The 27212-nt window shown below is 35.4% G+C and overlaps 1 protein-coding gene across 1 annotated transcript; it reads right to left on the minus strand.

Moving 5' to 3' along the window:
* Positions 1–16551: 16551 nt before the first annotated feature.
* On the minus strand, positions 16552–18867 carry LOC141667640 (hydrophobic protein RCI2B-like). Its single transcript, XM_074474204.1, has 3 exons — positions 18674–18867; positions 17814–17925; positions 16552–16759 (listed from the first exon to the last, which is right to left on the minus strand). Exons 1-2 carry the CDS (start codon positions 18758–18760, stop codon positions 17842–17844), a joined length of 171 nt encoding a protein of 56 aa, XP_074330305.1. The 5' UTR covers positions 18761–18867; the 3' UTR covers positions 16552–16759; positions 17814–17841.
* Positions 18868–27212: the final 8345 nt, after the last annotated feature.

Consider the following 27212-nt stretch of genomic DNA (forward strand, 5'->3'; position numbering starts at 1 on the left):
CTACCGAAACGCAACCCCGGGGACTTGTACCCAACAACACCCCGGGGTCAGAGGTCCCAAATCAAAGGAAAAATTACAATTTTTCCAAAAGGCCAAGACCCAAAGAACCTACCCAAACACCACCCGGGAACTTGTGCCCAACGACATCCCGGAGTCATGAGACAAATCAAACAAGTGAATTTTTTCCAACTAGTCCCCCATCCGGGAAAACCCGCATAAGGGAGTGGGAGGCAAATGATAGGTCATAAATAATCAGGCCCAGATAGAAGAACAGAGGCCCAAAAGAGATGCCACCCCAGGCCCAAGCCGAAGTGGTCCCCGGTGCCACGTGGCACAGGACAAAAGAGTCAACTGTCTCATGTTACCCAAAATGGAACAATTGTATCCCAGCCATTCACGGGTAATCATCCCAAGACAGCTCTGATGGAGAAAGGACACCTGACCACACAGCCCATCCGGACCGTCCAACCTACCACCAACCAAGAATGATCAAAGGTCAGGATGAAGAGGTACAAACCCCAAAAACCCTAAATCTTGGGAACTATAAAAGGCCCCAAAAAGAGGGTTTTAGGGGTTGAAAAAACATTTGACTGCTACACACATATACACACACCCTCGCGTATTTTTGAATAACTCCTTCTTCCCTCTTCTTCTTCTCCTTAAAGAAAACTCATTTCTCATTCTCACACCGGAGTTGCCGCGGGATACAACCCCCTCCGGTTCTGTTTTGCAGAAACCCCTACTTAACAGGTTAACCACACTTCAACCGCTACAGAAGTCGGATCCCAGCGCGGGTGAGAAGGGAGAAGACCTTGGAAGAAACTGAGTTATCAACGTACACGTCTTACCAATACTACCTAATTGTTGGCTACCATCTAAACAATAAGTATTTGACAAATTTAAGCTGTGTGCTCTCACCAAAAACACCACCTTCATTTTTCTCGCAAGTAGAACGTGTACTGGCAGAGATTTGAAACTAATCTTAAAAATTTCAGAGAATGTTTGAAATTCCTTTTTCAGACATAAATCTACTGCTATCATTCAATGTCATCCACAATTTTGTCCTGCTGTGACTCATTCATCAGGTCAAAAAAATAAGATTCTCAAGCGAGAATTTCTACACACACAGCTATAATTTAATAAGGCTGAAAGAGAACTAGTTATCGAAATAATTAAGATCTTACCCTTCCTTTATAGTTACTGAACAAGCTAAAAGTTGAAATGAACATCTTGTTTTGAATGCCAGCTTCAAAGTAACTATCTTTTGTACATCAAGATTTCAGTTTACTATATCAGTTCATGTTTAATGGTTATGATTTTGAATAGAAGCTGTAATGCACTACCCTCATGAGTATCAAAATCATCTTTCTTATGCGTGGTTAGAGTTCTCTGTATAAAGGTTTTCTGGTTTCACTTAAACCTTGTGCTGTGAGCTTTTGGTCCTAGTTGAAATGATGAGTTTCAATTCAAACGTGTTCTATATATTCGTTCTACTTTCATTTTAAAGTTTTTCTGCATTGAAAAAACTTAATTTTGAAAAGAAATCCTTGCATAGGACGGACAGAATTTACCTTAAAAATTACGACTCCCTGTCATTTACAGGCACCTAGGATTCGTCTGCTTAAAACCGATTAATTTTCACATAAGATCTAGCAACTAGGCTTCTCTGGACTCAAAGGATTGTTCTTACTACTGTTAATAGAATACTAGACAAGCAGCATATTAAAAGTATCAAAGTGCAGCAAGAAAAAAAAAAGATGAAAGTACTACACAATTTGAAAAGAAATTCATGCAACAACTGTATCACAGCTGTAGTAATGCCTGGACTAACCATTAGATGTTCACAGAAATGGGTTCATTTCTTGTTTTGGCTTGTAAGAAAGTGCGAGGAAAGCAACAAAACCTTTGAATCAAATATCTAATTTAACATGTTTTTTTCCCATTAAGTTAACCAGAGGTTCAAATAAAATCAGGCCTAGCTTCTTCCCATTTGCAGGGGTAATTTCATTTCATTTCATCTAAACCAATAATTAAAAGTCCCGGACTTTAAATATTCCCCGCCTTTAGTGATACCATCTTACTATAAATTCATTGCAGCTTCCAATTCAATTTCAAAACCAAGAGCATACACACAGCTAAAATTATCTTTTCTCCCAACGCTTTTAGTCTGCGTATTTGGCTAGAAATAATGGGAGGTAACAGGCAGAAGAAGTCGTTTGGTATTTTTAGCATATTTAAGAGTGCAAGAACTCGAAGAGGCAGAGACATGAGCGGAACAGATGACTGTGTGAAATCTTACAAAGTGTATCCGAGTGATGAAGATAGAGGCCGATGGGTAGCTGAGCCTGGTATTGACAAAAGAGCTTCTGCTTACATTGCAATAACTCAAAGGAACTGGAACCTTGTTGATGTTTCCAACTAGACTGCTTCTGTAAATTTGTTTGTATTTCCACAATTATTCATTGTTGCATAGACTCTGATTCTCAATACTTTGTAAATAACCATAACAATAATAAACAATACATTTCTTCTGTTTATCTACCTCGATATTGTTTAAATTAAAAACACTGGTTTTCTGAGTTTAAAACAGCATAATTTGAGATACCTATACTTTTCCATAAATTATTGAGCTAGTATGTTTCATGTCATAGACGTGTTGCAAGTGACTTGCAACCACGATGCTCATCGTTGTAGGAATTCATCATCTGCATGAAGAAGGGTGTAAACGTCTCCTGCAAACTTTAGTCTGCAACTTCTTGATTATTTTAAAGTAATTTGATTGTTGAGGCATAGTATTTTAAATCCATGCATCTTTTTAATGCAGTGGACAATTTGTTTGATACAGTCTCAGACCAGGTGGATTCTCCACCTATTAATAATCCAGACCAACAGGTATCTATGATACAAATTTATTACAAACCATCCATGTTATTGTAACTAAAAAAGAAGAACAAAAGAACTTTAAAGTGTACAATTGAGCTGTCTTATTATGTCTATATCAGACAGAATGGAAGGCTCAGGTGAATGTAGGAGCCAAACAAATCCTTTTGGCCTATTCAAGATCCTTAAAATTACTGAGGCATTGAGATTCTAAAATAATTTGACTGAGATATTAACGCGTGCAGCTGACTTGATGGTTTTTAGTGTCAATTTTATTAGGCCAAGTTTGTTGCAAGAATTAGAAATAATCACGCACCCTCGTCACTAGTTGTATCTTGGATGACAAAACCAATTCTCTTGAACATTTACATACAAAGATCTGAGAGTCTGATGGAATACGAGATCATTAGATTGCAAACCAACTACTAATAATACCATCATTCTATAAAATCTCAACTTAAGCATACATTTCAAACTTATGACTTTGCAAATACAGTCATCTTGGACTTAGATTTCAAGACTTGGCATAGAATCTAACCATAATTTCTATACACATCTTACCAATTCTACCTAATTATCGTCTATCATCTAAATAACATATAAATAAGTTTATAAAAAAATTAGGCTGTGTGCACTCACCAAAGAACCACCTGCATTTTTCTCCTAACTAGAACATTGCTGCAGTCAGAGATTTGAAATTAAATTAAATATCTAAGAGAATATTTGAAAATCCTATTTCAGACATACATAAATCTACCGCTATCATTCAGTGTCTTTCACAATTCTGTCCTGTTATGTCTCATTCATCAAGTAAAAAAAACAAGATTCTCAATGGGAATTTCTACACCAAACACATCCATAATTAGAATATGGCTGCAAGAGTACTAATTGTAGAAATTTTTAAGATCATTCCCTTCCTTTTTTACTTACCAACAAGTTAAAGTTGAAATGAACATCAAAGGACAGGTTTTGCAAGCCAGCTTAAAAGTATATATTTTGTAGACTTCAGTTTACTATATTAGTTTACTGTAAAGAAGCTGTAATGCACTACCCTCATGAAAATCAAAATCATCCTATGTGCGGTTGGAGTTCTCTGTATTATGGTTTTCTGGTTTCACTTAAACCTTGTGCCTTGAGCTTTCGGTCTTAGCTGAAACAATGAGTTTTGATTCAAATGTTTTCTATATATTATATTCTACTTTTATCTAAACTCTTACAAGCATAGAAAGAAGAAGAAGATAAACACACTTTAAACTGAAACTTAATTTTGAAAATAAATCTTTGCATAGGATAGATAGAATTCACCTTAAACATTGCGACTCCCTGTCATTAACAGGCACCTAGGATTCGTCTGCTTAGAACCGATTAATTTTCACTTAAGATCTAGCAACTAGGCTTCTCTTGACTAAAAGGATTGTTTTACTACTGTTGATATATTTCTGAGCTCTAAGTTGATACTAGTTGTTAACAGCCTGTTAGACCAGCATATTAAAAGTATCAAAGTGCAGAAAGAAAAATTAAAGATGAAACAAATACACAATTTAAGAAAAGAAACTTTTACACAACTAAAAAATTCCATGCTTTCCAAGAAAATATAACTTTAGGAAAGAACATAAGTATCACAGCTGTAGTACTGTCTGGACTAACCATGAGACATTTACAGAAATGGATTAATTTCTTCTTTTGGCCTGTAAGAAAGTGCGAGGAAAGCAACAATCCTTTTAATTAGACATCTTATTTAACATGTTTTTTTTCCATTAACTTAACCAGAGGTTTACATGAAATCAGGCTTCTTCCCACTTGTAGGTGTAATTTTCATTTCGTTTCATCTAAACCAATAATTAAAAGTCCTAGACTTTAAATATTCTCCGCCTTTAGTGATACCATCTTACCATAAATTCTACACTTCTGCTTCATTATCAAAACCAAGAGCATACACACAGCTAACATTTATTTTCTCCCAACACTTATAGTCTGCATATTTAGCTAGAGCCTAGAAACAATGGGAGGCAACAGGCAGAAGAGGTCGTTTGGTATTTTCAACATTTTTAAGAGTACAAGAACTCGAAGAGGCAGAGACGTGAGTGGAACGGAGGACTTGGTGAAAGCTTACAAAGTGTATCCGAGTGATGAGGACAGAGGCCGTTGGGTAGCTGAGCCTGGTATCGACAAAAGAGCTTCTGCTTACATTGCAATAACTCAAAGGAACTGGAACCTTGTTGATGTTTCCAACTAGACTACTTCTGTAAATTTGTTTGTACTACCACATTTATTAATTGTTGCATAGACTATGATTCTCAATAAGTAATTGTAAATAATTTTAAAAATAATGATAAACACATTTCTTCTATTAAGCTACCTCTTAGATATTGTTTAAATTAAAAAACACTGGCCTTGTGAGTTTAAACCAGCATAATGTTTCATGCCATAGGATTTTGGTTTGAACGGATAATATGATTGTTGAGGAATTTTGTTACAAACCAAACCAAAACAAACCAACAGGTATCCATGGTATAATTTCATTACAAACCATCCATGTTATTGTAACTAAGACAGCACAACAGAAGAACTTTAAAGTGCACAATTGAGTTGTCTTAATATGTCTATATCAGACAGAATGGAAGGCTCGGGTGAATGTATTCAACATCTTCAATATTACCGAGGCATTGAGAACATAAAATAACTATTATAGCTGATTCAATGGTTTTTAATATTTAGATCTTTAGGCCAAGCCTGTTGCAAGAATTAAAAAAACTCAGCCTGGTCTCTTACGACACATGTCCTGTGACAGGAAGAGAGGGATAACTACAAAGCTATAAACGAAGCGTTCTAACTATGAACTAAACCAGACATATCAACCCCTGAAGTTCCAGAGAGTATTCAATGACAATTTACAAGCACAAAAAATGTAAAAGTAATAAATTTTCTGCCATAGATGGTCCTACATTTGGAATATAGGGTGCTCCTGTGGCCCATTTAATTTACAGAAGCACATTTCAAAATATTTACTGCTAGTGAAATCATTTCTTGCCTTTCTCTTTTCTCTTTTCTTTTTCTGTTTCCGAAAAAGAAAAAGATAATGTGATAAGTTCTTCATTTAATTTTGCAGAATTAACGATAAAACATTGTTCAACAACTCTTGTAAAAATTAATTTCACAGAATCTTGAGTTAAATGTCTTATTTAATGATAGCTGTGGCCAGTGAGTTGTTATACATAAAATGCTGTATCTGAAAATGCATAGAACTACTAATTTTTCTTTTACAAGAAGCTTAGTACCAAATCAGAAAAGATTACATTTGTTTCCTATCCTATCTTATGGTATTTTGCTGAATTTTTCATTCAGCTATACTCAAAACTGTATATTCATAGGACAGACTACATGCAAATATCGTCGAAGTTCCCTGACATAGTGTAATGTTGAAGATGGATTATAGAAAGAAAGTTGCACAGCACTGTGTAAAGTTGTTGAAGATAAATTATAGCCAGTTGCAGTAATTAAGGAACGAATTTCCGTATTCAACTTGATGCAGCAACTAAAAAAACATTAGGAATAGGGTCAATGTCTTTCTTCACAGTGAAAGAAAGTTCCCGGAAAGCTAAGATCCCTTTGATCAGATACCCCAGCAAGGATGTTTCAGTCAACCATGCATCAAACTGAGGTTCAAAAGGTACTTCCTTTTTGTGTTCCCACTGACAGTGTAATTTTATATCATTTGATACAAACCAATAACTAAAAGTTTTGGAGTACTTAAAGATTCTCCTCCTCCAAGCTATAAATGCAGTAGAATTTCCATTTCAATTGCAAAACCAAGAGTATACACAATATCTCACTTTCTTTTCTTCAAAGTTTGCATTGAGCAGTGTCTTAAGAAAAATGGGAGGTAATGACAGGCAGAAGAAGTCCTTTGGACTTTTCAGCATTTTCAGGAGAACAAGAACTCGAAAAGGCAAAGACATGAGTGGAACTGATGACTTTGTAAAATTGTACAAAGTGTATCGAAGTGATGAAGATCGAGGCCGATGGGTAGCTGAGCCTGGTATTGACAGGAAAGCTTCAGCTTACATAGCAAAATCTCAAAGGAACTGGAACCTTGCTGATGTTTCCAATTAGATTATCTGAATCCCATCTGTGAATTCCTTTCTTCTTACATACATTTGTAAATTGTTGCACTATGTATAGTATGATTCTAAATATGTAAGTTACAGTTAATCAAAAGAATGTTAATGTATCTATCTCATTACTATTATGAGTTCATCTTCTTTAATTTTTGTCAGTTGCATGAAATTTTAATTTAAACATTGACCCTGTAAATTACACCTGAGCTCAATTAGTTAATTATGTTTTATGTTGTCAATGTTAAAATAATAGATGACCTCCTTGCCAATCACAACCTTTGTGACCATCTTATTCATGAAAAAAGTTTATCAGGTCTCTTGCAAATTATCACATTTTTGCAGTAACTTGCTTATTTCCTGGCTTTCGCCTTCATGAATTCAAGGGTCCCTGATCTCTGTTAAGTAACCAGTCCGTCTAAAACCTTAAGGTAGTAGAGGAAGACCCGAACATGATCTTATACTCTTTAACAATCTCCAGCTTTCATTCCTTTCTGATTTCTTTCTAATGTAAAGTTGGATTTTTACTGGGAATTATGGGCCAAAATTGTCAAAAAATGAATTCCTTTTCTGGAGAAAAATCTAATTACATGACCTCATACAAAAAGAATGACCTAGCCAACCTAAATTAGCATTTTTAAATTCATTTCTGTTGCAGAGAAGATTTTTCCAGGAACCCCTTACAGAATGGAGTATAAATGTCAGTAGCAATGGAAAATCATGAATTCTTTAACATGCTTATTTCAGAAGTAAAAATTTGTCTTTGGCTGAACACTGAGGAAGAACTTAGTGGAGGACAGCAACTACGCGTTAACTGGGATGACATTTTAACTGCAAGGCCATCTGCTTTACTAGTTTTGATGTTTTACTTGCCTATGGCATGCATATCTTCCAAGCTAGTTTCCTTGCTTTAATAATCACCCCTTAAAAATTATTTCATACTCTAAAATTTATATTGGCCCTTGGAAAATTTCAAAATTTACCCTATTTTCCTTCCTGCTGGCTTCTGGATTAACTTCTGAAGTATGGACTTAAAATTGAAATATAGTCATTATGTGGAAGGCATAATGGACCCATGATACACAGGTCCAAATCAACAAATTGTCTTTATTTGAGGGGATAATATGATTGTTAAGGCATCTTTCAAATCCTTGCATCTTTGAAATGCAGTGGACATTTCATTTGATACAGTCTTAGACCTCGTAGATTCTCCACCTATTTATAATCCCAACCAAGAGGTACCTATGATACAGTTTCATTACAAACCATCCATGTTATTGTAACTAAGACAGCACAACAAAAGAACTGTAAAGTGTACACTTGAGCTGTCTTATTATGTCTATACCAGACAGCATGGCAGGCGCAGGTGAATGTAGGAGCCAAAAAAAGTCCTTTTCGCCTATTCAACATCTTCAAGATTGCTGAGGCACTGAGAGCATAAAATAACTTCAGTGAGATATTATTGGGTGCAGCCTACTTGATTGTTCTGAGCATCTCTTTTCTTTGGCCATGTTTGTTGCAAGAATTTAAGTACCCACGCACCCTCGTCTCTTCTGACCAACATGCATCATATTTCCTCCATTAAACTATAAAGAAGAGTTTTTTCAAAGGCTAGGGTAGAGACTAGATGTTGTAGCCATGTGGAAATGCATTGAATATTCTGTGGAAATGATACTTCTGTTTGAAAGATCTCCAAAAATGTGGGTGACTGACTATTAATTTCTTCGATCTGCAATCATTGTTCCATATAGAATGATTGTTTTGTTAGTAAATCGACAAACATGGTATATCATATCATATTTCAGTAATTACACTGCTACAGAAGGTAAACGAGCAACAAGCTGAGCCAGCGATATGGAAGATAAACGACCAATGAGCTCCATCGATAGTTATAATTTACCTACGTAGAACTGGCAGTCTAATAGTCTGCATCTCTACCTCCATTTTTGCTTCCTGAGTTTAACATTTACCAGCAGAGATTTGAAATCCAATACAAATATCTAAAAGAATGTTGAAATTCCTTTTCCAGACATAAATCTGCTGCTATCTTTCACTGTCTTTCACAAAAAAAACAAGATTCTGAAGTGAGAATTTCTACACTAAACACAACTATAATTAAAGTAAAACAGTTTCAGAGATTATCAAGAATTTTAATTGCATTGATTCAAAAATTGGTAAACATGAACATGTAAAGACAAGTAACAACCTTTTGTACATCTCAGCTCCCTCCATCAAGATTTTGATTTATTACTTTTGTTAACTATATGATCCTATCGAGGCCTTCTCTAACACCTTAAGGTTTTGGATGAGCTAATTACTCAACATGGTATCAGAGCTTAAAGGTAATTAATGCCCAAGAAATGAAAAATGGGCGCCGGTGTTCCACTTTTCGACCCATAAAATGGGCTTTCGAGTGAGGGGAGTGTTAACTATATAATCCTATCGAGGCCTTCCTCTAACACCTTAAGGTTTTAGATGAGCTGGTTACTAACAACTTTTACCACATAACTATATATGCTCATGTTTGATGGTTTAGGTTTTGTATAGAAGCTGTACTGCACCTCATGAACATCAAAAGCCTCTTTTCTGCAATTCTTGTGTCCAGAATTCTATGTATAAAGTTTTTCTGTTAGTTGAAGTGAAAAGTTTGGATTCTAATGTGTTCTATACATTTCATTTTACTTTTTAAAAAAAGTAATCATGCATAGAACAACAGAAAAAGATAAACAGACTTTAAACTGCAACTTAAATCCTTTGAATTAAACATGTTATTTTAACATGTTTTTTTTCCATTAACTTAACCAGAGGTTCACATAAAATCAGGCTTCTTCTACTTGCAGGGGTAATTTCATTCGTTTAATCTAAACCAACAAAAGTCGTGTACTTCATATATTCTCCACCTTTAGTGATACCGTTTTACTATAAATTCATTACAATTCTAACTTCAATTTCAGAACCAAGAGCATACACAGCTAAAACTCTCTTTTCTCCTTACACCTAGTGTGCAAATTTGGTTAGATATAATGGGAGGTAACAGGCAGAAGAAGTCATTTGGCATTTTCAGCATTTTTAAGAGTACAAGAACTCGAAGAGGCAGAGATGTGAGTGGAACGGATGACTGCGTGAAGTCTTACAAAGTGTATCCGAGTGATGAAGACAGAGGCCGGTGGGTAGCTGAGCCTGGTATCGACAAGAGAGCTTCTGCTTACATTGCAATAACTCAAAGGAACTGGAACCTTGTTGATGTTTCCAACTAGACTACTTCTGTAAATTTGTTTGTATCCCAAATTTGTTAAATTCTACTTAGACTATGATTCTCATTATGTAAATTGTAACTATTCAGAAAAATAAAGATCAATACATTTCTTATATTTAGCTACCTCATAAATATTGTCTAAATTCAAAAGCTACCCTTCTGAGTTCAAACCAGCATAATGTTGAGTTGTCAATTGTTTCTGTAAATTCTTAAGCTAGTATGTTTCATGTCATAGACTTGTTGCAAGTGACTTGCAACCATGACGCTCCCCATTGTTGGAATGAAATCAAGGCATCATCTGCATTACTGGATTAGTCCGGCAAGTATCATATACATATTTAAATAATTACAACGCTCTAGAAGGTAAACGAACAACAAGCTTAGCCAGGGATATGGAAGGTAAACGACCAATAAGCTGCATCGCTAGTTATATCTGGATGACAGAACCACTTCTGTTATAATTACCTACATAGACCTGGGAGTCTAATTGCTAATCCATATATTAGTAATTAAAAGCTGTGTGATTAATAAACCACCTTCAGTCTAAAAGAATGTTTAAAGTTCCTTTTCCAGACATAAATCTACTGCTATCACTCATTGTCTTTCACAATTTTGTCCTGCTGTGTCTCATTCAACAAGTAAAAAAACAAGATTCTCATGTGGGAATTTCTACACCAAACACAACCATAAATATCAAGAAAATTCATAACTGAAATAATTGGAGCCTTCCACCTCTTTTATTACTAACCAAGCAAGTTGAAAGTTAAATGGACATCAATAGACAAGTTCTGCATGCCAGCTTAAAAGTAAAAAAACATTGTACATTTCAACTCCATCCATTGAGATTTCAGTTTAGTACTTTATCATATTACTTATATTACTTCTTGTTTGATGGTTTAGATTTTGTATAGAAGCTGTAATGCACTACCCTCATGAATATCAAAATCCTCTTTCCTACAATTGATGTGTTCAGAATTCTCTGTATAAAGTTTTCTGATTTCACTTAAACCGTATTCCCTGAGCTTTAGCTCTTAGTTGAACTGAAGAGTTTCGATTCAAATGTGTTAAATATATTTCATTCTAATTTTACTGAAAGTTTTCCTTCATCAAAATAACAGAAAGGATAAACACACCTTAATCTGAAACTTAATTTTAAAAAAATTAAAAAAATCATATAGGATGGATAAAATTTACATTAAGCATTAGGCCTCCCCTCTCATTTACAGGCACCTACTCTTCTCCTGCCTAGAAGGATTGTTTTGTTTTACTACAGTTGATATTTTTTCGGAGCTTTTAAGTTGAGGCTAGCTGTTAGTTTCTCTTAATAGAATACTAGAAAAGCAACGTATTAAAAGAATTATAGCGCGTCAAGTAAAAAAAAGATGAAATAAATACACAATCAATGCAAAGGAATTTACGCAACTTAGTGTTTCATAGATTTCCGAGGAAAAACATTTTTAGGTGAATTTCCAACTAGACTTTCCCTCATTAAGCAAATATGGAAAGAACATGTGTATTACAGTTGTATTATGTGTGCACTAACCAGAAGACATCTACAGAAAGGGTTGAGTTCTATTTGTTTTTGGTTTATTAGAAAGCACAAGGAAAGCAACAAAGCAACCTCTAATTAGATATCTCATTTAACATGTTTTTTCTTTCCATTAACTTAACCAGAGGTTCACATAAAATCAGGCTTCTTCTCACTTTAGGGAGTAATTTCATTTCATTTCATATAAACCAATAATTTAAAAGTCCTTGACTTTATATATTCTCCACCTTTAGTGATACCATCTTAGTATAAATTCATTACACTTATAACTTCAATTTCAGAACCAAGAGCATACACATAGCTAAAAAATTTCTTTTCTTATAAAACTATAGTCTGCAAATTTGGCTAGAGATAATGGGTTGGAACAGGCAGAAGAAGTCATTTGGCATTTTCAGCTTTTTTAAGAGTACAAGAACTCGAAGAGGCAGAGACGTGAGTGGAACGGATGACTGTGTGAAGTCTTACAAAGTGTATCCGAGTGATGAAGACAGAGGCCGATGGGTAGCTGAGCCTGGTATCGACAAGAGAGCTTCTGCTTACATTGCAATAACTCAAAGGAACTGGAACCTTGTTGATGTTTCCAACTAGACTACTTCTGTATTATTTCTGTCTGCACATTCATTTGCACAGAATATGATTTTCAGTATGTAAATTGTAAATAATCAGCAAATAATGATCAGCACATTTCTTTCAATTAACTACCTCATAGATATTGCTTAAATTTGAAAACACTTTCATTCTGAGTTTAAACCAGCATAACATTGAGATGCACAAAGTTTCCGTAAATTCTTTAACTAGTATGCTTCATGACAACACTTAACGTTATTTGAATGCAACGTCTGCATGAATAATGGTGGCTGCATCTCTTACAAGCATAGTCTGCAACCTTCTATCCTCTAAAGAATCATCCTTCATAACTTCTCTGTACTTTTCAGTTCCTTTGTTAAACTAATATATCTACAACACAGTTTCAGAGTCTAGAACAACCTTATAACACATGCAATGCAAGCAACATGCAGACAATAGAGTATAGTCCAGATGAACTATTTAATAAAAAGACCTAAATTCACCATGTATTTATAATTTTCTATAGTTTTAAAGATTATATGTGGTTCATCCAAAAACATACTGATGCCAAGTTAAAAAGTGTGATATAGTAGTCACAAGTTATAACAATCTCCTAATGAGTTTCCAGAATGGATAGGTAGAGCAGGTGGGCTGCCCCGGTGTGGCTTTAGACAGAGCAGTTGAGTTTTCCAGTACGAGCCAACATTAGGCCGCAAAGAATGACAGGCATAATTTGACAGGTAACGAGTGCAATTCGTGAACATGGAGATTTTTTGGTCATCTCACAAGCCACAAGCCACTCGTATTCATTAGTATGAGAAATTTTTGGAGATGTCTTCATATAGACCGGAAAACTGGACTATATCATATTTTGCAGAGTTGAGATGCACCCAGAAATTCCAGTACTTCTGTCCTCTCAACAGCCTTATTTTACCAGTTTCACCTATTCTATGAGGAGAATCCTAAAAATATTTTTTATACAATTAGACTTCCTTATAATTTCTATGAAGCTTTTTTGTATTTTTGTAATACTTTGAAGCTTTTGGATTGTACTTGTAGAGTTTAGTGATTATTGTAAAATTAGAAAGGCATTCTAGAACAACAATCCCCCTTTGTTAAGGGAAAAATATGATATGGCATTTTCAAATTCTTGCCTTTTGAAAAAGTCTAGACAAATATTTCAACAGTCTTGTAACTTTTGTAGAGTTTTTATCTTCAGAGTATCCTAAGAGAAGGGCACAAAAGCATCTGTGATAGATTGAAAGACTTTCATTAAAGTATCCATGTCATTTGAAGAGAAAACAACAAAACAACTCTAAATTTTACACTACCAGTTGGCTCTTTTTTGTTTACACACTATCAAAGGGCCAGGCAAAAGTTTTTTGAAATGTTTTCAGCATCTTCTTGTAAACTAAGAAGTGAAGTTTTGAGGTTCTAATCTTTCTCAAGTACACATAAGTCTCACAAACAAGCAATTACAACACCCTTCTTGATCTACATCCGAATTTATGTCGAATTGACAGGTGTTTAAATCTTTATCCAAATTTATTTAATTTTGTTAAGTAACCAGTCCGTCTAAAACCTTAAGGTGGTAGAGGAAGGCCCGAACAGGATCTTATACTCTTTAACAAATTTACTGGAGGCGACGACTAAAAAAGTTACTTTAAAATTTAGTCGAGGAAGAAGTTGCAAGACATTACTCAACTACGTAAAACAAAGGTATGCTGCTACAACCGATTGCTGTCAAACGACGCCTCAAAGCCCCCACGCTCGCCCCCACGTCTTTGCAGTGTTAGCATTTCTTGGGAGGGGGACTTAAGGTACTTCTTGTCTCTCAGATGCTCTGTCCTCATTTCTCCTCCAGTAAAACATTGGAAAACTTTGTCAAAGGCTATATGTTAGACCCTTAGAGCCATGTTACTTGTAGTGAAGATTCTGGTTCATAAAGTCTCTGTGCATAAAATCTCCATGAACATGGGTAATAATTTCTTTCACCTCCAAGCTTAATTCTACATATCAATCTCAAATAATTGTAGTATCTCTCTTTTCAACATGACCCCTTTACTTTTGCTTGTCATTTACTTCACTAGTTGTCTAAATTCAATGAAAACATCTAAAAATATTTTGAAATTTTATTCTGAATGTGAATTAAAGCAGTTATTTGGACTTCTAATTGACAAGACTTCTATGTGATAGCTTCTGAACCAAACAGAGCCATGAAATCAAATTACACTTCAAAGAACTATGTCAATAAGTACATTCTAGCAATTGCTTGCTCAAAATCATATGTCCGCTAAAAATTTCCGTGAATAGGTTTAACAATAAAAAGTGACGTGAATGCAGGGGTCACGTCACTCTGTCTGTGCTTAACTTTTTTTAGGGTTTCACCTATCCGCAATTCCGTGAATAGATTTAACACTAAAAAGTGATGTGAATGCAGCGATCACGTCACTCTGTCTGCGCTTAACTTTTTTTAGGATTTTACCTATCCGCGGATTAGATGGTTTTCTGACGATCGGGATTCGGATGTTATGCACTCATGCCCATTTTAAAAACGTTACAAGTGCTGTTGTTTGAAATTTTGAGGCCTTCTGTCCCCCTTGGGCTGGACAATATAATGGGAAAGAACATAATGCAGCTGAAATGTGACCACAACATTTTGTTTTCCAGGCAAAAACTTCAATTTCTTGACAAAATTGATCACAAAAATCTAAATAGTCATACATTACTTTGCGATTTCTGTCCACAACATGGTCATCAAAGCTTGCTCTCTTTGGTTTTAAGAAAAGAATGGCTCTCTCTCTCTCTCTCTCTCTCTCTCTCTCTCTCTCTCTCCCTCTCTCCCTCCCTCCCTCTCTCTCTCTGTCTCTCTGTCTCTCTCTCTCACTCTCTCCCTCCCTCTCTCTCTCACCCTATGAAACCGTCTTTGACCCCCTAGGGCTCAACGCATTGAGCGTTGAGCAAGTTTTAGAGGAAATCTGTCAAAGGCCACACGAATCAACACTTTGATTCATGTTACCGCACCTTTAAATCACACCTATTCACAGATTTTGGTGGTTCAAGATATGTCTCTGTGAGCCTAACAAAGATTATTGAATACTAGTGCAACAAACAGAACTAAATGTATCTAGAGCTGAGGACCAGAGAGAATCACATAGGCTGATATACATATTTAGCTCTATATGTTACTCCTACTCTTTCTATTAAGAGCCTGAAACTTGATACAAAGACACAAAATTAATCGCCTGTTAGATCCTAGGATTGAAATGTGAATATTTTGACCGACTTCACAGCATCGTAGATCATATGAACTTAGAAATGCAAAAAAACAAAGATAAGAGGAAGAAACGAGAAAAAAGAAGGCAAAGTCCTTTACAAAATTATGTTACTCTACAGAACATTACTAGCACAGGATTATGACAGCATCACGGATCACATTTCAGATGAGGAAAATGATACCAGCTAAAGTGTGAACGATCTTAAGCTGGACACGATTCATACATAACTTTGTATCAATGATATCGTCTACTCTCTCTGTTAAGATAATACCTTATTACCCCTAGCATGTACCAAACCACTAACTACTTGCTAGGATGTATCGAACCAATTCACAAAGAGATATCTCGACCAATCGTGCAACATGAGAACTAACCAAAAGGTGCTCGGCCTAAATTTTTGCTTCTGTGGTGTGTGTGCGCGTGTTTTAGTGCCTAGATGCATCTATTGCAGCTTCGTATATCTAGCAACAAAGTAATTAAAGAATTAGCCAAGTAACCATAAATCCATGACCAAAGTCACCCACATGAGAGGGAACTACACGAGATATAGCATAAGATATCTACTATAGAGTTTGACATGCTAGTGAAGCAAATTCAGCTACACTGAAGTCATTCAAAGCATCATTTTCTCCCTATGACAGCCAAGTTCTGAGGCAGCTAAAAGTACCCAGATAAGATGAATCATTAAAACCTATTCCGAAGCCTCAGTGACATGATACTAAAACCACCACAATCAAACTCTAAACACACTATAGTCCATTTTAACATGCCCAAGTGAGATGAACCCCTCGACAAAAATCTCCCAAGGCACTGTAAAGATGTTTTAGTGTAAAAGAAAACCTATTGTGGCTTAGTTCCCGACCTGTTATGCTGTGTCTATTTCAAACCTTCAAAGAAAAACATATGTAAAAGCAACAACTGGATTTAGGCAGATCAAGTCATTTAAGAAAAAGTATTTAACTAAAGTCGCACAAGCATTAATGCTAAAATTTGATCCAAACAATTACAAACAAACTGACTATTCGGTAAACATAAAATAAAATGGTAGTCCCTCAAACAACTTTAAGTTTCTCAACCATCTGAAGAAAATAATGCAAAGCTTTCTTTCTCCTACCTGCATAAAGATAAGAGATATATCGCCTCAGTTACACCCTTGAACATTTTATAAGAAAGACCAAAAAACCGACATACAGTTCAGTGTAAAAATAATCAATATCAGTATATGCAAGTAGCTTGATCTGCACAGGTTTAAAGAAAAAGTGGACACACATATTCACCTTGTACCAAAAACTTAAATGAAGTGGCTAGCATAACAAAGGAAAAAACTAATTAATAAGGTTTTGGTCGCCAAATCAATCAAATAAAATTAGCCCTTAAACAGGGTATTGAAAATGAAATCAGAAATCAACAAAATGTGAACTATTAAAATTTCAGAATGTGTTTCTAGGTTCACAAAGTTTGCTTAATCGCTGTTATGAATTAAAAAGACAGTTGGTAAAAAACGTCAAAGATGTTCACATGCTCTCAGTAGAAATCAGATAAGCCCAAAATACTCGATGACCACATGAATGTGGGTGCCCCTAAACACTGGTGCTTAAATACTGTCATTAAACTCGATGCCTCCATTTAATCTTTCCTTCTCAACTTAAACCGCTAGCATTTCCAATGCTAACCTTCCATTTCGAAAAAATTAAGCACTTGCTCAACAATTGTGTGCATACTTAAGATCACAGACATTTCCCTAGCTAGACACCTGAGGTTTTAGGCTTCCCTTAGCTTGACAGGGCATCATAAGTCACAGATGGCAAAAAATATTTTCGGGGTGTCCAGTGAAAACCCAATTTCCTAAACCATCTAAACATCGTGTGCCAGCACCGGATATGACTCAAATAACTAAACACCAGAGCAATCTCTACATAACAATCATTAATATTTTCTACACAATTAAAATTATGATCCAGCGTAATAAAAATTTCCAGCGAACTTGATTAATTAACTCAAAAACATTTTGCAGCTGTGACCACACTCAAAACACTAACAGCTAACCAGGACCCGAACACTAAATTTATGCTGAATTGCGACATAAAATCATATATGCAACCATAATCAATCACAGACAGAGATTGACAGCAGAAACATAAAGCTCTCGAAAGGTAAAGAATCAGTACCTGGATAAAGAGAGGCATTGATGGAATTTCATTTTGTAATAGCATAAATTGCATACAGAATTCCAGGTAAATAACCGAAAAAGGTCAGCAACAAGCAAATCCAGAATTCCACCTTGCAAACCATCAAATCAATCATCAGAACCCCACCAAATTAACAATTCAATTAAATAAAATTATAAAAAGAGACAAACACAACACATTTAACATAACTTTAAAAGATCATTTATGTGATTTTTGCATGGGGAGACATAACTTCAATTTTTTAACAAAATTTCCAGAATCTAAACTTGGGTCATATAACCGGTTACATAAAAAGCGTCCAAGATCGAAGTCTTGTGTACGATAAATAAAAGATTCGATAAAAATCCAATAAAAAAACCGAAAAACAAATTCCAAGAATCATGTCATCAACGTAAAAAAAGCTACCAAGACATAAGTCATGTGCACGATCTATTACAAATTCGATAAAACAAATCAAAAATCCTAAAACAAAATTTACTAGCTACGTAATAAAAAAAACTATCACCATATGTGTACGATAGATAACAGATTCGATAAAAAACCGAAAAACAAATTTCAAGAATCATGTAATCAACATAAAAAGCTACTGAGATCGAAGTCATGTGCACCATCGATAACAGATTCGATAAAATAAATCAAAAATTTACTGGTCACGTAATAAAAAAAAGCTACCAAGATTAAAGTCACGGGTGTACGATAGATAACAGATTCGATAAAAAATCAAAAATCTAAAAACCAATTTCACGGGTCATGTAATCAACAAAAAAAGCTACCAAAATAAATATTACGTGTACGATAGATAACATATTCGATAAAAACCCGAAAACTAAAATGGATACCTCACAGCCGAACCTAAGGAAAACACCGAGAGGAGGGAGGAAGATGGCGAGGATGATTTCAAGACACGTGGCTGTTCCTTCTTTCATGTTGGGACAGTGAGAGATACAGATTTATGTGTAAGTAATATGGAGAAGTGGTTTTTCGAATTTGTTAGATTTATTGTTTGTGCATATATATACACACGAGAAACGCGTGTTGGCTTCAAACTGTACCAACACAAAATGCATGATGTAAAATTACTTTATTATTAAAATAATGTTTTATCTCGGATTTTTGATTATTTTTTTTAATTTTGTGTATATGTTTTTAGATTTAGAGAATTTGAGATTGAGTGATAAAATTTTACAAGTTCTTTTTTGTAATTTATTGATATTGTATATTTCATATATCCTGTTAACTTTTGAGATTTGTTTCAAAAAGCGAATTTTATGTAAAAATATAGTTTTAATTTTTTTTTAATTTTCCAAATAACATTTTTTAATTTTTTAATATACAATTTGCAATCAAGGTAAATAAAAAAACTAAATTATCTTTAAAAATGACCAAAATATATTATTTTCCAATTTCAAGTACCCAAAATATTCACGGACAAAACGGATGTAGCATGCATTTTTTGATTTATTTTTTTAAAAAAATGCATTTTCAATTTGGGTCAGTAACACAAATAGACATATTCAAAATGCGTTTTCTGTTACTATAAATAGTGAATATGCATGTCAGAATTACGTATTTTATAATTTTTTTAAAATTTAAGAATACGCATATCAGACATACATATTATGTGGGTATTTTGGATACACACTTTCGCCAAACAGTATTTTGAGCATTTGTCCCCGTGATAGTTTTTTCGTTTTTCGCCCGATTATATTTCACAAAAACTCAAAAAAAATTACTATGTGATTATTTTTTTTTGCAAATAGTGTTTTCTCTAATATTTTTGGAGTGGCAGTAAAATCGTAAAAATAGTGTTTTTGAAATGTTTTTAGAGTGATAGTAAACTGTGAAAAATTTATAAAAATAGTATTTGAAGTAATTTCTTAATACTATTTAGAATATTTTTTAAAAAGAAGTTGATTAATGCTTGAAGTCTCGAATTAGATCTAAAAATCAAGAATAAAGTATTTATCGCTATGTTTGGATGAATTCACGTGCATTTGGACTCTTGCAATTTGGTAATTACTCTCCAAATTTATACACGAGGATGAGGGTGCCAGCTGACAATACTATAAAAGGATGGCCAGCTCATGGTATATAATAAAGGAGAGCACTGGGCTTGTTTGTCTACGGTATCAGCCCGTAACGGTTTATCGACGAATGTTCGTCGACCCAATTTATAACTTGAATTTATAATTTATAAAATATAAGTTGAATGTTAGCAACGATGTACTTTTTTTCAAATTTATTATGTTTTTTCATTTTTTATTAATTTATGTTTTAAAAAATATATTTGTAAATGTTAATCTAATATAAAATTCAAGAATTAAGATAATTATATTTAAAAGTTATTTATTTTAGTTCATTTAAGTAAAAAAAATTCTAACTTATAAATAAAATTATCCAAACACTTACATAACTTATAAGTATTTATATACTTATCAATTATAAGTCACTTATTCATTTTAAGTCATAAGTTACTTATTTTAAGTTTTCCCAAAGGCACATTGTCTACATTTGTGTTAGCCTTTCTTTGTCTACATTTGTGTCAGCCTTTCTAAAAAGTAAAAATAAACAAAAACTGTCACTGGTATAAAGGTATTTTTCTGCTGGAGGGTTCGATTCTTGTTAAAAATAATAAGTGCGCTTTGTGTGTGCTTGCGGGTTTTAGTGTGTCTAACCCAAAAAGTGTAGCGGTATCTCTCATGCTCGAGTTCGATTCTGTTATCATGCAAACCAGATAAATACTACCGCTTGAAAACATTTATGCATAAGCGTAAATTAGGAGAATGACTAATCGGTTTTCATTAAAATCGGATCATTTTACTGTTGGTCCTATACGTTCAGCCACCTCATCTCTGCCAGCTAATGCCCAGCTCAGCTAATTACAGCTCAGCATTCTGTTGCAATTTTTGTGGATATAATTTGTAGTATATATAATCATTGAGAAAGTGACAAAAGTAGTAGTAGTGTGTATAAGACTCTATTCTTATTCTTCACAAGTAGGTTAAGTTTGTAAAATATATTCAGATGGATAACAGTAAATAATAGCTTCTAGTTCTCATTTTCACATCTTCAATGCATTATATTTGCATTATCATCATGGTATTAGGGCAGGATTTCAATCAAAATCAACAGTTAATCGGTGTTCTTTTCAGGTGATCTTGTTCTTGTCTTCAATTCTTCATTATATAGATCGTCGATTTCTTCGATTTTTCGTCATCGATATTTCCTAGCAATTTCATTGTTCATAACAATTCATGATGTCAAGCTTTGAGATTAGTAACGATTAGTGTTTTGTTGCTATTGGTTGAGATGTATACATGTTTTACGTGTGCATATTAGTTGTTTACAGAATGTGAGAACGATCCGTTGTTAATTAATTGATTTTCTTCATCAAAACTGTGATTAGATCAGTATATTCTGATCCTCTTCAATCTAAGCAACGATTTGTTGTTAATTCGTCAATCTTCAAAATAAATCAATTCATCACTCGATTCACTATGTCTGAGACTAGATCTAGACCGTCTTTGCCACCTAATCAGGATCCAACCAGCGTTTATTTCATTCATCCTTCTGATTCTAACACTACTCAGTTAATATCCGTCAAATTCAATGGTACTGGATTTAATAACTAGAAACGTTCGATGATGCTAAGTCTATTAGCTAAGAATAAAATCGGTTTTGTTGATGGTAGTATAAGCAAGCCTGAACCAACTGCAGTTGAGTATAAAGCCTGGGAAAGGTGTAATGATCTGGTGTGTGCGTAGTTGTTGTTCAATCTAGATGATGTGATAGCTAAAAGTGTTCTGTTTCTCAAAAATGCGCGTGAGAGTTGGGTTAAAATAGAGGAAAGGTTTGACTATACATCCATGACACAAGTGTATTCACTGGAGCAACAGTTAGCTGAATTGAGTCAAGGTTCTGATAATATATCTGAATTCTTCACTGTTAGGTATGAATACAACACAGAGGGGGGGTGAATGTGTTTTGGCTTAAATGTTTGATTTTTGATCGACTTAGGCTTTAGCAGTTGGTTGTTATCAATGATTTAGTAGAATAGATGTTAAACATAAATAACTGTGCAAATATATATAAAACAAAGATCTTCAAAACTCACTTAATTTTATATTAAAAATCAAGCAGTGTTTTGCTACAAAATCTCTAAGTTCTTATTTTAGAACTTAGCTTCTTTCTTGAGAGAGAACACACAATTTTCTATCTAGATTGTTACATTTAACTAGAGGACCAGTGTTAACTTTATAACTCAGTTAACTGCTGGGTTACACAGTGGATAATAAACATGCTATTAGCTTTTCTAAACTGTCACTTGTCATTTCTATTTATAGAAAAGCAAATCTTCCATTTCTGGCTTAGCATATCCTTAGCAACTCGTGTTTACTTTAATCTTCCTCTGTCAGTTAATCTTTGCCATTGATCTTGCACATCTCTCAAGCTGCTTTTTGTAGACTTGACAATCCAGCTGTGTGAATTGTTTGTTGATCTGCAACCTTGGATATTAAACTGTTCTGCAATTCTATAGTTAGAGAAATTTCTTCACTTCGAGATCCCCAATTAAGCTGTAGAGAACTTGACATCTCGATAGGCATGTTGGCTTGTCGATATCTCTGAAACTTCATTGATGTCTTGACTTATTGACAACTCTGAGTTCTCTAGTGAATTTTGGTTTATCGATAACTCAGAGTTCTCTAGTGGACTTTGCCTTATCGATAACTCAGAGTTCTCTAATGAATGTATACTTGTCGATATCTCTGAGTTCTCGAATGGGTATCTGACTTATCGATATCTCCAATAGCGTTTCCTGAGTTCTCGATAGACAATTCATGAGTTCTCGATAGGTCTTTCTGAGTTCTCGATAGGTCTTTCTGAGTTCTCGAATGACTTCTCTATAACACTAATTCCGTGACTTGTAGAGATCTTAACTTAGAATATTTTTCACCAAACAGATTTATTCAACTCCAAGCTTCTTCATAATTCTTCTGAGGCATGACCATCTTGATCTTCTTCCAGAAAGAATTCTTAGGCTTGACACTGTCTAGAGAAAAATGCTCCACTCTGCTCCATTTACATTTTACAGACATTAAATGTTACAAGTATGAATTACAGATTAAGGTTACAATACAACTAATCTTAGGGTTGTCAGTATGACTTAGTCTTGTTATGATACACGCATGTCTTGCACAACAATCTTCCCCAATTTGTGAGAAGATTGCTTATCACAAATTCATGCATGTTAACAAGACTAACCCTAAGTTAAAAAATGAAAGTAAAACAATACAAAAGCTGATACAACACTTGTATATTGAATATTTGACAGTTTACAATAATTAAGTAAAGACTGAGCTGTCTGATCCTTTCTCAATTATGTTCTTAATCTGCACAAGTATTTCCAATTCTTCTAGGATGGGGGTGTCAGTTAGAGCCTCTGTTAGTTTCTGCAAATCTGGATAAGGATAACCAGCTAACATCCCTATCATGTATCTTGACAAAGAGCCAGCTTTTACATACAGAAATTTTCCATCCTTTGATATTCTGCTCTTGCCTGCTGCCTTCAATTCTTCTGATCTTCTGATATACTCATCAATGTCATGCTCATACTTTCTCCTCTTTTCAGCTAGCAAATCTCTATGCTTATCCCTCATTTCCTCTCTGTTAACCACAAATACTGCTAATACTGTTCTCCATGCCTTAGTGGCTGAATCTTTACCATTCATCAAGCTTATCACCCTTTTTAGTTCAACAATTGAGAGGGAATCCATTAGTCTGTTTCCAAGCTTTTCAAAGGACCCATCACTGTAATAGATTCTAACTTCTTTGATGTGAACAACCCAAACTCTGACAATTCTTTCAGCTAGCTGTTGGAAGTAGTCTTCATCTGAATCCACAACATTTAGAGGTTGAAAATCATTTTGATCATATCTGTTCCAGATGGCCTTTTCACCAAATCCATGATCATTGAGAAATTCAGCTGTCAGTTGTCTTCTTTGTCTTCTGATTCTTCTCTTGACCTTGGCTTCTTTTGGACCTATTCCAACTGTTTTGAAGTGTGTTTTATGGGGTGGCTTGAATGAAGGTATAGTTTTGAGTCTTTTCAGAGAAGTATGGTTGTGAGTGATTTGAGTTTTGAGGAGAGATTTTGCAGTGAGCTTGTAGAAATATTTAGGCTTAGAGGTTTGAGGTTGAGCAGTTTTTGATGAGATTGAATGTGAAGGTTTAGCAATTGGTATTTGGATATTTAGGGTTTGGATAGGTTGTGAGGTATCATTCTTTTGTCTTTGTCTCCTTCCACCCCTCCTTTGAGTCTCAGATCCACTTTTCTTCTCCTTCTCTTTCTCACTATCACCTTTTCCACCAATTGCCTTGCTAGATTGACTTGAGTTTGAGCCAGAAGGATTTTGACCATCTTTCTTCTGCTCATCATCACCCAAGTCATCTGTGTTGATTTGAGTTTTAGGCAAATTGGCTTCAGGGTTATCAATGTATCTCCTCAGAATCTTGATCATAGCTTCATCTTCACCAGTCTTCAATTTCTTACTTTTCAGCTCAGACTCAAGCACCATTATCAGTCTTCTGTTGGCCATGACACAATTTTTGGGTACTTGGAAATGTTTCAGTTGCTTGGTTGTAGAGCAGATATAGTGCACACCTTTGCTTGGGTGTAGATAGGCTTCTGGGAATGCAGCTTCTTGAGCCTTCTTCAACTCTGCTAGTAACATTTTCTCTTCATTGTTGATTATCCTGACTTTGTTAATCAAAATATCTACTTCAGATGCTCTTCTGGAAATTAGATAATTGAAGTTGACTTGCATACATCTGTCTACACCAGAATCATTAAGATTGATCGCTATTCTTTTCTCCAAAAACTGGTCATTGACTGGAATCTGCAGCACCCTGATGTAATTGATAGTCTTTTCCAAGGTCTTTCTGTAAGTGAAGAAGTTGTTGTTGAGAGAGTTCCTTAATCCAGTGAGCAAGTTGTCAAACTCTTGTGTCATTCCTGGACCTTGAGCAGCCATAAGGAGCCTCTCTTGTTCTAGACCTTGTTCTTGACTTTTGAGTGTTGATTGTGCTAGCCTTGCATCTATCTCCCCCTTAGTCTTGGTGACAGGCATGAGTAGGGGAGTAGGAATCTCAGGTCTTATAGCTTCAGGAAATGCTGGCAGTGGTATGTTGAGTTTTCCTATAATGGCTCCCAAAGCAACTGTATTCTGCATTTGTAGATGCTTATGGGACTCCACTAGGGCCTGAATATCATGTTGTTGACTCTCAACCAATGTGGCTAGAGCTCTGACTTGTGAAGATAAATCTGAGTTGGAAGCTTGAAGTGAAGAAATTTGATCTTGAAGTTCTTGTATCTGAGGAGTAGAGGTTTTGGCTGAGAGGGACCCAAGGTGTTCATCAACAGCTTTTCTGACACCCTCCATAAGAAGAAATGAAGGCTCATACCTAGCAGTATACATTTGATTTAGCTTGACCCTGGTATCATTTGAATTTTTCATATGAGTTTGAACTTGATCAAACAGGGCCTTGAAAGAACTCTTCATTTTTTATACTTCCTTCTCAATGGAGGCCAGATCCATTCTTAAAATTTGCTCAGAGAAAGACTGGAATTGATTCTTGATGTCCTTTTGAGAAAGCACAATGTCATCCATCTTTTCCTTGATCAGCTTCCTGATTTTATCTTCATGTCCAGTTAATTTTACTTCAAGGGCCTTTCCAAAGAGGTGGAAAGCCTTGAGTTGAGCTTTGTGCACATCTATGATGGCATCATAGACTTTAGGAGGAGTGAGAGATTTAGCATTGCTTCCCATGATAGTTATGTACTCCCTCCTGAATCTAGCCAAAACTTCATCCATTTCTGCCACATGGTCATCAGACAATCAGGTATCTACATTTCCATCTTCTTCAGCCTCATCTACTATCTTCTCCTTCTGTTGTTCAACCTCTTCATTGAAGCATAGTAGTGTAGCTTGATAGTCCTGGTTCCCCATGTCTGAAGTGAGCAATTGCTGAGAGAGATTGGCCAAGCCTGATATTTGATCTACCAACATGTCATCAACTGTAGAAGGCTGAGCTTCCATATCTTGTAGCCATTGAGCCATGACATGTGGTTGACTGGATTGAGATGTGGATGGCTGCTGAGAAATGTCCAGATTACCACATGTGACTGAGGTCATAGTTTGACTCACAGACAAGTCTGTGGTTTTGACAGTTTGTTGTTCACCACATGTAGTAGGAACCTCCATTGGAATTGAAGAGGATTTGACTGGGTTACTGTCATGTACACCAGCCTCAAACCTTTGTGCAGCTTGCAGAGCACTGTCACATAAATGTGATGAAATTGCCTCTCCCATAATAGGATCATTGGCAATTATACTCCTAGCTTCAACTGTGGAGGCAATTTCAGCTAGAGTTTTGAGGGGAGTTGTTCCTTCTAGAAGAACCTCCAATTGAATTGGAGAGGATTTAGATAGCTCTCCCTCAAGAGTACTACCCTCAAACCTAGTCATCTGTGTAGATGATTGTGCACATGAAGGTGCAAGAGTGACCATGGGGTCTTCAGTAAAAACTGATGAAACCCTCATGTTTGTGATGGTGTCATCAAGGTCTACCCCAGCTAGTAGCCTCTCACCATCTAGATGTTGGTTCTGGGTGGTGAGCACAGTTTCATGAACCATGTCACTTGAGTGTTGGTGCACTTGAGAATCAGATTCAAGTGCTCTATATGATGAAGAAATTTGGGAGATTAGAGAAGTTTGCTCAGTTGTGAGTGTTGGCAGCTCCCCCTGAATGGATGAGGGAGCTTCAAGTGATGTGCCCTCACTGTGTGTACCATCCTTATTTCTTCTAACATACACTCTAGGTACAGGATGTGCTGACTCAGTACAGGATGCATTGGGGTGAATGCTCTTTTCAATAGATACACCCTGTTGAGAGGATGCATCTAGTAACTGTTTACTCCCCATTTGTTCAACTGTGCCCTTTTGGGAGGACACGGAGGTGTCTAGAGTGGTCAACTCTGGTAACTTACTCTTCTTTGGTTTCTTGACCAAGGGTGACTCTGGTTCAGTTTGAAATGTTTCACTCTCATTTACAACAGCAAGGGTTGGTTCCTTTCTCTTATTTTTACTCACTTCAGTCTTTTGAGAGACTAAAGTGGTTGGTTTGCTAACATCTAATGGTTTAAAAGAAAGGGTTGTAGCCTTGGAAGGTCCCTGTTGGTGTGCCTGTATTTGTGCTTCCACAGGATCAGGAACCATAGCTGAACTAGCAAATTTAGGAGCCCTCATGTCTGGCATAGGGTAAGGATAAGTCCTGAATCTATCCAACATAAATGGAGTGATTCTGAGACTTACACTCACC

The sequence above is a fragment of the Apium graveolens genome, chromosome 6 (assembly GCF_009905375.1).
Source record: "Apium graveolens cultivar Ventura chromosome 6, ASM990537v1, whole genome shotgun sequence".
Taxonomy (NCBI): domain Eukaryota; kingdom Viridiplantae; phylum Streptophyta; class Magnoliopsida; order Apiales; family Apiaceae; genus Apium; species Apium graveolens.

What these genes read in the sequence shown, in the direction of transcription:
- LOC141667640 (XM_074474204.1), bottom strand. Translation starts at nt 18,760, where the DNA reads ATGAAAGAAGGAACAGCCACGTGTCTTGAAATCATCCTCGCCATCTTC. An exon ending in TCCTTAGGTTCGGCTGTGAG is followed by an intron (nt 17,926 to 18,673) that starts GTATCCATTTTA and finishes ATGGTTTGCAAG; the next exon opens with GTGGAATTCTGGATTTGCTT.